The sequence below is a fragment of the Littorina saxatilis genome, linkage group LG17, assembly GCF_037325665.1.
Source record: "Littorina saxatilis isolate snail1 linkage group LG17, US_GU_Lsax_2.0, whole genome shotgun sequence".
NCBI classification, from domain to species: Eukaryota; Metazoa; Mollusca; class Gastropoda; order Littorinimorpha; family Littorinidae; genus Littorina; species Littorina saxatilis.
In genome coordinates this window covers 47,271,622-47,285,628 of record NC_090261.1, presented here as the reverse complement: position 1 = coordinate 47,285,628, position 14,007 = coordinate 47,271,622, and the positions used below count along the sequence as shown (strand labels likewise).

At 44.5% G+C, this 14,007-nt stretch overlaps 1 protein-coding gene across 1 annotated transcript in view; it reads left to right on the top strand.

The window, feature by feature from the left end:
• Positions 1-14,007, top strand: part of LOC138953563 (centrosomal protein of 170 kDa protein B-like) — a 102,183-nt gene that overhangs the window by 58,232 nt on the left and 29,944 nt on the right. Inside the window, exons 7-10 of the mRNA XM_070325407.1 lie at positions 4,297-4,371; positions 8,161-8,702; positions 10,958-11,189; positions 12,167-13,071. Coding sequence (XP_070181508.1) covers positions 4,297-4,371; positions 8,161-8,702; positions 10,958-11,189; positions 12,167-13,071 — 1,754 coding nt within the window. The remainder of the gene's footprint in view (positions 1-4,296; positions 4,372-8,160; positions 8,703-10,957; positions 11,190-12,166; positions 13,072-14,007) is intronic.

Here is a 14,007-nt window from a genome sequence, read left to right as displayed (position 1 = left end):
AAAAAACAGTTGTAGCGCAGTACCGTGTCAGTTTTAATTGCAGGGATTTCCAGAGACCTTGACTATCCCAGTTGAGTTGTGAAGATCCGTGTCACAGATTTTAAGGTTTCCGGTACTGCACGTGTTTTTCAGCAAGGCAAGATGTCTTTGCTATTGTTTATCACAATGTCTCAGTAAGATTGAAGGATGAGTTAATTTCCAATGCATCCGCCAGAAAGAATATCCGGATTTCTGGATTTTAAGCTGAATATATCCGGAGAAGTTTCTGGATTTTGAAAGAAAAGTAGAAAATATAGCTATTCTGATGGACACGTGGGGGAATTCGGGGGCTGTGATTGGATGGTCTCTTCCGATCATCAAAGCATAATGCTACGGAAGTCGACCATTTTTGCCAATATCCAAAAGCATATTGGCAATAACAAAGACGCATGGATCCGGTTTACCCATCTGTACCACACGATGTTTCAATTGACAACAGCATGCACTGACATCTTGAAATTCTTCTCGGGAATGTTTTTCAGCTTTACAAAATGTCGATAGCATACCCTTTTCTGTTAACTTCCCGATGAAACAGGACTAAACCAATTGATTGTCTGTCCCTAAACACCACAACATGCCCAAAGTCGAAAGATGTAGTACAAACAGGGGACTAAAACGGAACAGCCGTTTTAGTGTGCCTGTGTGAGCTCAGCCGTTGCCAACTGACACAAACTTTCGCATTCGGCTTTTCACCACTCCACACTAAATACCCCACTTCCCTTCTGAAGTATTTCTTTCTTTATTTGGTGTTTAAAGTTGTTTTCAACCACGAAGGGTTATATCGCGACGGGGAAAGGGGGAAGATGGGATAGAGCCACTTGTCAATTGTTTCTTGTTCACAAAAGCACTAATCAAAAATTTGCTCCAGGGGCTTGCAACGTAGTACAATATATTACCTTACTGGGAGAATGCAAGTTTCCAGTACAAAGGACTTAACATTTCTTACATACTGCTTGACTAAAATCTTTACAAAAATTGACTATATTCTATACAAGAAACATTTAACAAGGGTAAAAGGAGAAACAGAATCCGTTAGTCGCCTCTTACATGCTGGGGAGCATCGGGTAAATTCTTCCCCCTAACCCGCGGGGGGTCTCTGAAGTATTGATGTACAACCATGGCACTAACATTCATGTATAGTCGTTTATAACTGAGGTTGACAAATTCGCTTCATGACGAGACAAGTATAAATGCCATTCACCCAAACTGAAAACTTCGCTGCGGTCTGCTCGCGTTATACGGATTAGCTGTTCTCTTCTCCTCCCCTTGTTGCATCCTCGTTCTTAAGTTGTTTCTAGTTTTCCGTTGATTTTGTGTTTTGGTATTCTTCATAAGTAGTCTTGTTCAAAATTAAAAAAACTCAAACTTCTTTTTGTTGTATACGAATGAACTAATAAAAAGCTGTTTAACAGCTGTGTTGTCAAATCGATTTTTTTTTCCAAAGTCAGTGTGGCGCATGCGCAAAACTAATGCGCATAAGAAACGGCGTCTGCTATCAAAACCTGAGATCAACGACAACGCATCGACGCAAAAACTGTCATTTTGTAAGTTTGGAACAACAAATCAAGGTCAGAACAGCTATATAATCGCTATTGTGTTTTCAGCGTAGCAATAGGGTCCGATATTTACTCTAACAAGTATAATGCGACTCGTCTTCGACTCGTCGGCATTATACTTGTCTCGTTTAAATATCGGACACTATTGCTACGCTGAAAGCACAATAGCTGTTACTATTGAATATTTATTGAAGAGGTAGAAACTACTGAAGTTGTGTAGATTTTTCGTATTTCCATGCATGTTGTGTGCGTGTGTGTGTGTGTGTAAAGTCCGCATAGACAGCCCAAGTATAGCTTGTGTAAGCTACTCAGTGATGCATTTGCTTTATTCAACACCACTGCGAGAAGTAAACTACACATCATTATTGAAGGATAACAGGGAATTGAATTCCAGAAGGTCCCTCTTATCCGCCAAATTGGCAGTCTTCTCATACCCCCCGCGGGTTAGGGGGAAGAATTTACCCGATGCTCCCCAGCATGTCGTAAGAGGTGACTAACGGATTCTGTTTCTCCTTTTACCCTTCTTAAGTGTTTCTTGTATAGAATATAGACATTTTTTGTGAAGATTTTAGTCAAGCAGTATGTAAGAAATGTTAAAGTCCTTTGTACTGGAAACTTGCATTCTCCCAGTAAGGTAATATATTGTACTACGTTGCAAGCCCCTGGAGCAAATTTTTGATTAGTGCTTTTGTGAACAAGAAACAATTGACAAGTGGCTCTATCCCATCTCCCCCCTTTCCCCGTTGCGATATAACCTTCGTGGTTGAAAACGACGTTAAACACCAAATAAAGAAAGAAGTCTTCCCAGTTAAGACCTCACTGACCACAGCTGTAAGCCCGCAGTAGAAAAGTGCCAATTCAAAGCTGTATCTTGGAATTTTCAGAATGAACTCCCACATATTAAACATAACGACTGGAATCACATGCGCCTAGCATTTTTCACTTCGGCATGGGCGGCGTTCTTTGTAGCGAAACAGAAGCGATGTTCAGTAACTGTCGATTGGTGGTTGTTCAGGTGTTATTGGCCGTTACCGTTTTATGCTCTTTTTCCTTGCGCACATTTTTTTTCTTCTTTTTTTTCTTCCACAAAATAAAGCGATATTTTCGGTTTTGGGTCAATATAACAGGCACAGTTGCCCAGTCCCAGTCACAGCTTTAGAAGCGTGCGACATATATTACGAATCTTGTGCATCACACACACACACACACACACACGCCGCCCAAAAACAGTAGCACCAGGCAGCTGTTAAAAGTGATTCGTATACATCGATGTGGTAAACTTGAATACTCATCCTGTGCCTGTTGACCCAACAGTGCTAGTACATTGTAGCCTAGCCTGCATGTTCCAGTTGGAAGCGTTGACCATGACAAATGACGGGTGCCACTTTGTCGCCTGATAGCACTGCCAAATGTCAGAGGTCCCATGGGACTCACGGAGCGTCGGGCTACTTCCAGTGTAAGGGATCAGTCAGATTCCTTGTTTCCTGTGATTTGTATCTGGTATCAGTCAAGGCAGTGGGGATACACGCATAGACTGCTGTGAACACTAGTTTGACGCCACATAAGATGTTGATTATTGTCACGATAATCAGTATAATTTTGTTCGTCCGTTTTTCCTGTTTCAGTGTTTGTTTCTTGTGTCCCTGTAATATATCCGGTATCAGCGCAGAAGGGGAACTGAGCACATTGACTCTTGAGTTAGGGACAGGACATGGTGATACAATCAGTTTACTTTTGTCTGTTTGAATGCCTGTGTTCCTGTTCTTTAACTGGTATCACTACAGAGGGGATGCACACACTAAGCGACCTTTGAGAACGCATAGTAAGTCTCTGGTGCACATAGCATAGTGATAACATCACTATCGGTCTACTTTCGTCTGCTTTGGTCTCTGTGTTCCTGTGACATCTGGTATCAGGGCAGAGGGATGCGCACAGATACTGGTGAGAATTCGAGTCATACATGCAGTAATATAAGTCTCTGATGCACAGAGCATGGTGATAACATCAGTCTACCTTCGTCTCATTGTTTGTATGACTATAAATGTGTGCTTGCAACCGGTGTCTGTGACTAGCGTAAGCTGACCGATGTGTTGTTATTTCTGACGATTACAGTGCGCGTTCAGCTAGTGCGTTGTAAGCTATCGCGTCTATGCAGCTGTTCAAACTCGTGTACTATCATATACAATGTATTGCGCTAATGTGGTAATAGATGTTTTCCCGAAGTGGTGTGAGTGGTGGTATAATGGAGTCGGTGGGGTATAAAACGGCTAACTTTGCAGAGAGTGTTTATCTCAAAGACTGATATGAGACAGACGCATGCATATCTTGTCATTGCAGGGTCAAATTAACGTTATTGAATAACCTCATGCGAACCACACAAAAAACACACACACACTCTCTCTCTCTCTCTCTCTCTCTCTCTCTCTCTCTCTCTCTCTCTCTCTCTCTCTCTCTCTCTCTCTCTCTCTCTCTCTCTCTCTCTCTCTCTCTCTCTCTCTCTCTCTCTCCCTCCCCCCAACACCCCCATTTCTCGTTCGCGCATTGTCGCCCTACACCGAATCTGAATTGTCGATGATGGCATTTCGGTGACATTGAAGCAATAAGTTGTGTTGCTTGCTTGTTGTTGCCTTGAATCCAGTACGTGTTCTTTACAGCCAGTGATATTTTGAAGGTTACAACAATGTTGTGTTTTCTGTTGCAGAGCTTGAAACTGTGAAGAAGGGTACACCTCTTTACGGTCAACCTTCTTGGTGGGGAGAAGACACACAAAATAACGGTACGTTGACATTTTATGAATAAAATATTTCTGGCTTGCTGGTTGTCTGTCTGTCTGTCTGTCTGTCTGTCTGTCTGTCTGTCAGTCCCTCTGCCTGCCTTCCTATCTGCCTGTCTGCCTACGTGTCTGTAAGTTTTTCGGTCGTTCCATATATAAATTATACATAGTTTGTGTTCACAGTCCTTTGTCCGTCGTCAATTGTCTCTCTGACTCTTCAGTCCTGCATTTGTCCGTATCTGTTTCTTCTGACTGTCGATGCATTAAGTTTCTGCCAGTCTCTGCTTGTCGTGCTTAGCTTAGAACAGCTTTTTGACCTTCTGATTCGTTAGCTTCCGTCTAGTCCATTACTGAGTGTGATTCATTACTTACTCTAATTGGAATAAAACTTGAAGATAAGTAACGAATGACTTATTATAGTTAGCTCGTTAGTTGGCCGGTCATAAGCTTTGTGTGTAATCGACGATAATGCTGCAATTGTCATGTTGCCATGGTTATCCTGCTCTACTTTCGTACTAAAAGAGGTAAGACATACATACACACGAGGCAGTTTGAAACAATCTTTGTGGTAAACTCTCTCGTCGCCTCTGCTGACAGTACTGAGGTTGTGGGCGAAACGACCGAATATTCAGCCACCTCCTTATTGTGACTGTGTATCTCTAGCGAGAGACTGTGCGTTCTCTACCGTCTCTGATCTACCAACACAGACAGAAAAGTGCACACAAACAATACGACGGCACATGTTGGGTTTTTTTCCCGGTAAGACGTGATAAATGCGTCCTGTTGCAGCATAGTGTTCCTGACATATGCGATTTATTGCCTAACCCCTCGTGTGGGCTCATCAAGCAATTGGCGTTTCACTTTTCTACCCCCCAAAGCAGAACATTGTCTGACTCGGCTAGAAATAACCTCTCTCGGCCCTGGAGAAAATGTCGACATCTGTTGTGCGTTAACTCATAAACACTTGTACTCTTGTCAGTGAGTGTGTGCTTGGAACATGTCTGTTTGTTTGTTTGTTTGCTGCTTGCTTGTTTGTTTGTTTGTTTGTGATTTAACAGGAGAAAAAATGGTAAGCGGTTTTTTCTTTAGAAAATATGTTTTTTATACGACCTTAGTATTCCTTCACGGTCAGCTTCACATTTATGTGATCAGCTTTGCACTGTGCTTTTAGTCGTAGTGCAAAGTAAACATCGCACAAGCGGAGGCTCGCGAAACGTTTGCCTCAGCCTCAAATAATTCCTCACTTTTTGTGCGTGATGCAATGCTTGAAGTCGACAGGGCTTTTCTGGAGATCCACCTCCTCATCAAGTTCCCCCCCCCCCCCCCCCCCCTCCCTCCCCTCCCCACTTGCATCGGTCACGCACACCATATTGTTTGAAGGGACATTAAAAACCAAAACCATGTCAACCACCCTCCTTCTCCTCACTCTCCCTCCTTCTTCGCAACTCCGCTCGTTATCGCTAAAATCTGCCAAGCGAGCGTTCTTATCGTGAAACTGCATTGAAAAGCTCTAGAATTTCAAACAAAACTGAAAAAATACTGTTGAAAATTTGGCAAATGAGACGGCTGAAGTTAGGAAGGGGAGGGATGTGGATGTACAAGGGGGGGGGGGGGAGGAGGGGTGCTGAACGGAGGGTCTGGAATGTGCCTGATGCTAACCCCAGCTGTGGTGCTTTCAGTTGTTCCGTTATCTGCATCTGATAACTTGCTGCTGGTATCCAGGTAAAAGTTGGTAAAGGTGTGAAAAAGGTGTACATGGCATGCCGCTCGTGAGTGCCGCTTTTGATGTTCTGGTCCCTATCTGCTTCAGTTACAACTGGGCTTATTCTCTGTGTGTGTGTGTGTGTGTGTGTGTGTGTGTGTGTGTGTGTCTCTCTCTCTCTCTCTCTCTCTCTCTCTCTCTCTCTCATCCTCTTCCTCCGCCTAATCCTCCTCCTCGTCATTCCCCCTTCTCCCTTCCTCCTCTGTCCGGTTCCCTCTGTCCGGTTCCCTCTGCCTGTCTGTTTGTCTGTCTGTATGCTTGCCTTTGCGTGTCACTCTTTCACAAAAGGAATACATTGTTTTTACCTGATGATTGATTTGACTTGTGAGAAAGGTTGCCAGTGTGCATTTAAAACAGCGAAAGTGAAAACGTGGCCTAATATTATATGACTGCAATACTTGAAACATCTTGAAAGAGTTTGCTTCCTGGGCCTGGGAATCGCACAAACCCCTTTCTGCACCCACAGATGTAATGACGCCTCGTTTAATTCCTCGGTTGATTTAGTTTTGGCACTTAGAAAAAGATAGGTGGGGTTTGGGATTTGGTGGAGAAGGGGGGGGGGGGGTAGAGAGAAAGCACTCAGGAGATGTGTAGGCACGTACCATGTACACAGTGCTTGATGTATGTGCGTGTCGGAACGGTTCTTATCCGATACAATTATATGGAAAAGCCTGAAAGAAACGAATTAGTTTGATAATGAGAGACAGAAAGACAGTGTTTTGGCTTTGCTTGAAAGTTTTGAAGTGAAATGAACTGAAAACTTGGCACGAGAGGGTAGAGGTTTGGGCTGCTAGGAAGAAATCGTTCATGTGTGTAGTCAACCCTTTTTGTCAGCGCAATAGCTTTTCAACTGACTTTTACGGGGGGGAACAAAACACCGAACACACACACACTAAACAGGTGTAGAGTTAGAGGTGATAGGGAATTACTGGATGGTAAGACTTGCTTCAGAATTTCTCTCTTTTACACTTTTGTCAGTGCACCAATTTGTGGAATTGTCCTAGCCATGAATTGTTCCTCTTTCACCAGTGCAGATTTCTCTTGCATTGTCCTTGCCATTTTTCGTTGTTCGCCAGTGCAGACTTCTATTGTATTTACCTTGCCGGTAGTAAGTAATAGTAGGTCCTACACGATACATAAAAGAGTAGCCTCTGAGGAGGTTCCCGCAGCTCTTTTGTCTGGTTTGGTCGTGTTGCAATTAGTCTTCTTTATCAAGCGCATGTCTGGCGTAGCTGGCTGACAGGGTGTAATGTTGGGCTAGATACCGCGGACTTTTCTGTTCCGCCTCTTGTATTTCCAGTGTGGTTTGGAATGGGTTCCTGTCTGGGGTTTGTCTGTTGTAAGGAAATTCCGAGCTAGAAGCGTTAATGGATTGTGATTTGTTTTTTTGCTCCTTAATTGTCTTGCTTGGTTAGTGTGTGTGTGTGTGTGTGTGTGTGTGTGTGTGTGTGTGTGTGTGTGTGTGTGTGTGTGTGTGTGTACGTACGTGCGTGCGTGTGTGTGCGCATGTGTGTACGTGCGTGTTAAAAAGTAGAAAGACTAAGAAAAACATTGACCAAGATACAAGAAAACAAAACATCAAAGAAACCAAGAGAGATAAAGACAGAATTGGAGTAAGAAGCTTTCTGTGAGGAATGTAAGGGGTGCTTTTATTTGTCCCTTCATCAAAGACGCAGATGTGGTGAATCGATTGACAGTAGGCGGAGGAATGGTACAGCACACATGAACTGGAACCAGATGTTGATGCATGCCGGGCACAGACTATTGTTAGCACCAAGCCTGCATGGTATTACACACCATCGTCAAATCGTGCTGATGTTATTCCAAGACGAGACAGTGATTAGCTTTGCGTTTTGTTTTGTTTGCTTTCCCTCTCCTTTCCAGCAAGGAAATCTCCCCTCATCCCCACCCTGGAAAAAAGGGAAATGAAATTTAAAAAATAGTCCCCTCTTCTGTCCTGCAAAATGACCCCCCCCTTCCTCCCCAAACAAAATGAAATAAACACTATTTTTGTCTTTCTGCTCAAACAGAAATGGATGGACAGGCCAACAACCATACCGACGAGACCAAACCATCCTCGTCGCGACCCTGCAGCCTGGGAGTCGACCCCAACAACCACCTCCCCTCTCACCCCCACCACCCCTCTCACCCACACCACCCCTCTCACCCCCACCACCCACACAGAGACACCAAAGCCGTGTACATGGAGATCCCCCACCAGCCAGGCACCCCGGAGAGGGACAAGCCAGTCCGCGACAAGAGCACGCCAGCGAGGAGCGTCACCTCGTCCTTGTCCAAAGACAGCCTGGTCCTGACGCCAGACTCCAGAGAACGATCTCTCGACAAGGACTTTGGCGTAGACAATAGACCTACTCCAGGCGGAGAGAGCAATCCTGCCTTGTCGTTCACGGTGGATTTCGGGGACGAGAAGAAGCCGAAACTGAAGAGTGGTGCCAGCCTGAGCCAGTTCGTGCCGCCCAAGATCCGGAATAGCCTGTCGCGTTCCGAGAAGACGGCGTTGTCATCGTCATTGTCGTCTGGCAAGGTGGCTGGTGGGAGCAGAAAGAACTCGGTGAGAGACGGGTTTGACTGCATGTGTGTGTGTAAGTGTGTGTGTGTGTCTGTGTGTGTGTCTATCTGTCTGTCTCTGTCTGTCTGTCTGTCTGTCTGTCTTTGTCCGTGTGTATGTCCAGAGTAATTGTGTGTGCGTGTGTGCCGCTGCGCGTGTGTTTATTTTGTGTGTGTGTGTGTGTGTGTGTGTGTGTGTGTCTTTGTGTGCACTGATGTGTGTGTGTGAATGTGTGTGTACGTCCGTGAGTGTGTGTGTGTGTGTGTGTGTGTGTGTGTGTGTGTGTGTGTGTATGTGTGCGTGTGTGTGTGTGTGTCCGATTTTATGTATGTTATTATTACGGACACAAACGCTCAGCAATGTAATTTCTCTTTTAGAGATTAATAAAGTTATTGTATTGTATTGTATTGTATTGTGTGAACTCCATTGGAGATGGGTGCCTCAGCAATGTTACATAAACGTTGCTTCTGTGCAATGTGTGATTTGTATGTTTTGGTTTGTCCATGCCTCAGGATGTGTGTCAGACTCTATTTTTGAGTGCGCGTGTGTATCCGTGTCTGTCTGTCTGTCTGTCTGTCTGCGTGACAACATATGTCCTTAATCTCCTTAATAAATATGTGCCTTGCGGAGACTTCGTTTTAAGGATGTATGCTGCAGCGTACATGAACACTGAACAGTGCAGAATCCGATTTTATTTCAGCTTCGCAAGTGAAGCGAAGCAAAGCATTCCCATGACGCACACAGCAGTCTGAAATAATTATGAGGATGAGAAAAAAAGAGGGAGAAAGAAAAGGAATGAAGTAAAGCACACACAAAAAAACAAAAAATAAAGAAAAACCTGGAGATTCCTGTGAAGCGTTTAATATAAAAATATTTTCCTTCATGTTCGAGCGCTCTTCACCTGCTGAGTCTGGGCTCCGTTTCATCTCGTTAGCATTTTATTGCATTCTTCGCACCTGATTCCCAGGACAAATTTCGAAGTACTTTTGGCACCTAGCCCCATATTTTTGTTTCTGCATTTTGTTTTAAATATATACTTTTGTAAAAAATTTTGACAAGCTGAAAAAATTGTTTTCGATAGCTTCTTTTAGGTCGACTGGGCTTGCAAGACAAATGAAAACAAATAGGATCAAATCTTGCAAACGTGCCTCGATTTTTGGATTGCTTGATGCGAAGGAAAACGTGTTTGAGGGAGTTTTTGTGGGAAGAAAATGAAATGTTTACAGGATTTTGAATGGCAAGGAAAATACCACCTCATCCAACCCCGTCCTCTTATCCTATTCCATTGGTGTACATATAGCCAATACCGACGAACCTTCGGCCTCTCTTACAGGCAGATCCAACACTTGACGACACTCAGTAGCATGTTCACACGTAACGCGAGTGTTTGTACCCCACTTCGGAGACTAAAATACGATGTGACTGAATTTAAAGGCACAGTGCAGCTCACAGCCTTCGTTTTGCGTTTTTGTTGCAGCTGAGTGCATTTTCAATTCAAAAATCCTCCTATGGTAGTAAAACAAACCCAAAACTACCCAACGACGACATCTGTGAACCCCGACAGTTTCTTGTTCACGCGAGTGCATAAATTAACCTAGTAAAAACGTGGTGTTTGGTCGGAGTTCGATTCAACTGAGTGATTCCGGCCTCCATTTTGTTTTACACAAACTCGATCATGATGACGTCTGACATTGTTTGCTAGTGACGTGTCTTTTTGTGCATGATGTGGTGATCTACCTGATCTAAATTTAGATCCAAAAATAGGTCAAGACCAGCCGGGTCCGAGTACGAAATTAATTCGTAAAAAAATCGCAGTTCTTGACTCTTTGGGTGCAAGTCAATGAAACTTGGTAGTTCTTCTAACGGATAGCTGCCTGAGGTAATGACTAAAAGCCCCAGGGGCTCCGTGCACCTGGATTTGACAAGTTCAGTACCTTTAAACAGGGGTGGTGTTTGGCGCTCGGGTGGTCGGCAAAACGCCAAAAGCTTATCTGCCGAATTGTTTCGCTGTACGGGAAAGCGGACACCAAGTAGTAACTTTTAATTTCGTAAAATGCCGAAATTGTTATGGCTTTTTCGGCAGATATGCCAAAGAAGGTATAAATCTCTGACAATGACATCCTTGAGTGAGAAGCACTTAGTTTACTTCGACGGGTACTGTGTAACGAAGTGTTGCCTGGGCTTAAAGACTGATGTAATGCGTCAACGACGTGGCTAGGGAAATGTCCGGTAATCATTGTCTGTGTTCTTTCTCCCAGGAGGAGCGCGATATGTCCCCCACCAGGCAGAAACGCCTGGAAGACTCGTTCAGTACCGAGGTGTCTAGCAAAGGGAAGTCAACGCGTCGCTCCAGCGGTCAGGCTACAGGAGTTGCCTCCCTTAGGACCGCGGACTTTGCCTCCGAATCGCAGGCTACGGACAGAAGCAGGGAGGCAAGAAAAGATGGGGAGAGGAGGCTGTTAGAGGCTGAGAAGGAATTGGACAAAAAACGTGAGATTGAGTTTTGTTATTTGGATTTGGTTTAGTTTGGTTGTTTTAACTTGTTGAATTACGTATTAATGGGGATTTTTCTCTCCCCTCACATTGTCCTGTATAATGTGTAAGAAAGTCTTATCTACAAAAGGGTATAATACTTGCACATCACATTATTATAACAGCTTCAAGGTAGGTTGGTTGGTTGGTTTGTTGGCCTTTCCACCTGTGTTGTAATATATTCTTACATTGGAGCATTCAGGTAAGCATGAAAAAACGTATGCAGCATTGTTTTTCCTTTGTATTTGCTGTTTCTATAGGAATCATCATGATGTTGTTTGTGACAGCTGTCTTCGATTTTATGACAAGCAGTCGTGTTCAGCCAGAAAATGTTGCTTCAAAAGCTTTTTCATTATGTTCCATAACACTAACTCTTCACCACCACCAATCTAGCAGCCATTGCTTCAGTATTTGTAAACTGTTGTTATTCTGGCTTTCTGCCAATTGGCTCTGTACCCCTTTCTGTCTGAGAGCCAGATATCATCCTCTTGTGTTATCAATATTTACCAGTCAGTTTCTATGTCTCTCCTCGTCAGAGTTTTAAAACTGAAGATTTCCAAAATAATCACCTTCCAAAAATGTTTTGCTCACTATCTCAGATCTGCCTAGACTTTAACATGAGTTAAAACCATCCCCCCACTCGGACACAAACCAAAAATCAAGATCCTGACTGCTTTTGGGGCAAAGTGGGAAGTTTTTTTGTATGAATTAATTTTGTAGAGTAACGCGTGTAGCTTTTAAAAAAAAAAGTACTTGACACACAAAGTTCCCACACAGCACTGTGACAAAGCATCCAGGCTGTTTGTTTTCAGTATGTGTTCAAGTGGAGGGGTGGTCTTGTCCCAAGCAAAAAGCCTGGCAAGGTCTAAAATGGTGAGCCCAATCGTTTACACGGGAAGGACTATGCTTTTAAAAACAACCGTTATTCTCCACAGCTCCCAAATCTCCCAAGTCTCAGGACACGCGGAAAGCCTCCCCGAGGGGGTCATCAGCCAAGCCGACCAAGTCCAAGTCGCAGACCTCGACCTCGGCCGCGGCCATCGCAGCCTCTGTCCACGCTGTCCAGTACGCGGACTCCACGTCCTATCTCATCGACAGAATGTTCGCCGGTACCACGGGGTCCAGCGAGGATTCTCCCAGGTCGGACACCTCTGACCGTGACAGGGGCGATTCTCCTTCTGCTACCGAGCACGCCATGTACAAAGAGGCCAGGGAGTACGACCGTGCCAGCCAGAGAGGTAGCCTGACGTACCGAGCTGAAAAACCACCCTTGTTGAAGCAGAAGTCCCTCAGCAAAAGCCCAGCCAACGTCAACACAAAGCCCCAAGCGAATAGCAACAGTACTAAACTACCGAGGAAAAGCCCCGTGGCGGCAAGAAAAAGCCCAGTAGCAGCACCTCTGGTGAGCCCCAAAAGCCCTAAAAGCCCTCGAGCAGGAGGCATCAAAGCTGTGGGCAAGTCACCAGCAGAGAAGACCTCCCCACGCACGCCCCCGCACGGCCTTCCTGAGGCCCCTTCCCCTATCGGAGGTGACCAGGAAGACAAGGTGAGCGAAGCCGGGACCTACACCATAGAGGCCGAGGAAGACGGCACGGAAGAAATGATGGCGCGGCAACAGATTGACGAGGTCTTTGGTGTGGATGTGGACAACTTTTCCTTCGAGCGGCCCAACATTGGGAGCCAGGATTGTTTGGTGCCTGGGGCGGGGGAAGGGAGAGGTGAGGCGGAGGACGAGGAGGCGGAGAGGACGTTGCATGAGGACGATGACGACCTGGACCCTGGAGCCAGGACGCCGTGCGATGAGGAAGATGAAAACATCTTCGGTAATAATGACGACCAGGTGAGTTTTTGATCTGTTGTTGATTGTGGCGTCTGCCTGTCCTTTCTTCTGTTTCCGTCTCTGTATCTTTCAGTAATGCTGTATGGGTATGGGGGGGGGGGGGGTGTAGTTATTCGAGTGGGGAAGTGTTCCGTTAAACAGAGTCTGACCGTCATGTTAATCCTCCTGCTAAGCATCATTTGGTCTCTCTCTCTCTCTCTCTCTCTCTCTCTCTCTCTCTCTCTCTCTCTCTCTCTCTCTCTCTCTCTCTCTCTCTCTCTCTCTCTCTCTCTCTCTCTCTCAATCGTCATCATCATCATCATCGTCATCTTTATTATCACGTTTTCCGACCTCCTTTTGTTGGTTAACTTTTTAACTTTTTAATTTTTAATTTTTATTTTTTTTTTATTTTTTAATTATATAATTGTGTGTCTATGCGTCCCAAGGACAGATTGTAAGAAAAGGCGTAGCCTTAAATCTAAATCCTTGTAAAATAAAGTTCAATTCAATTCAATTCTCTCTCTCTCTCAAGAACTGTTTTATGATGAAGCAGCAGCCGTACTGTGTGTTGTTCCTCGTTGAATACGTCATAATTATTCGGCCTTGCACTCTTTCGTGTTTTTGTTGTTTTTGTTTTGTTATTAATCCTTCGTGTGATGTAATGTCAGTGAACGCTATTCCTATAGATGGCGCACATATGTCTGCCAGGTGCCTCAAGTAAGTTTCAGATCAAACACGACAAATCAACATCTACACGAATTATCATGTCCCGACAACACATATTATAAAAGAGAGTTGAAATGGATCGCAGCGCTACTGGAATGTGGCATGTAAACATGCAAGTACAAAAGTTCCTCTGCATTGAGCTATACGTGTCTTGAATCCTGTGTGGCCGATTAGAGATAGACCTCATGACTGCGAGTTTTAAATGACAATACATTAAGTGCGGTTTAAAAA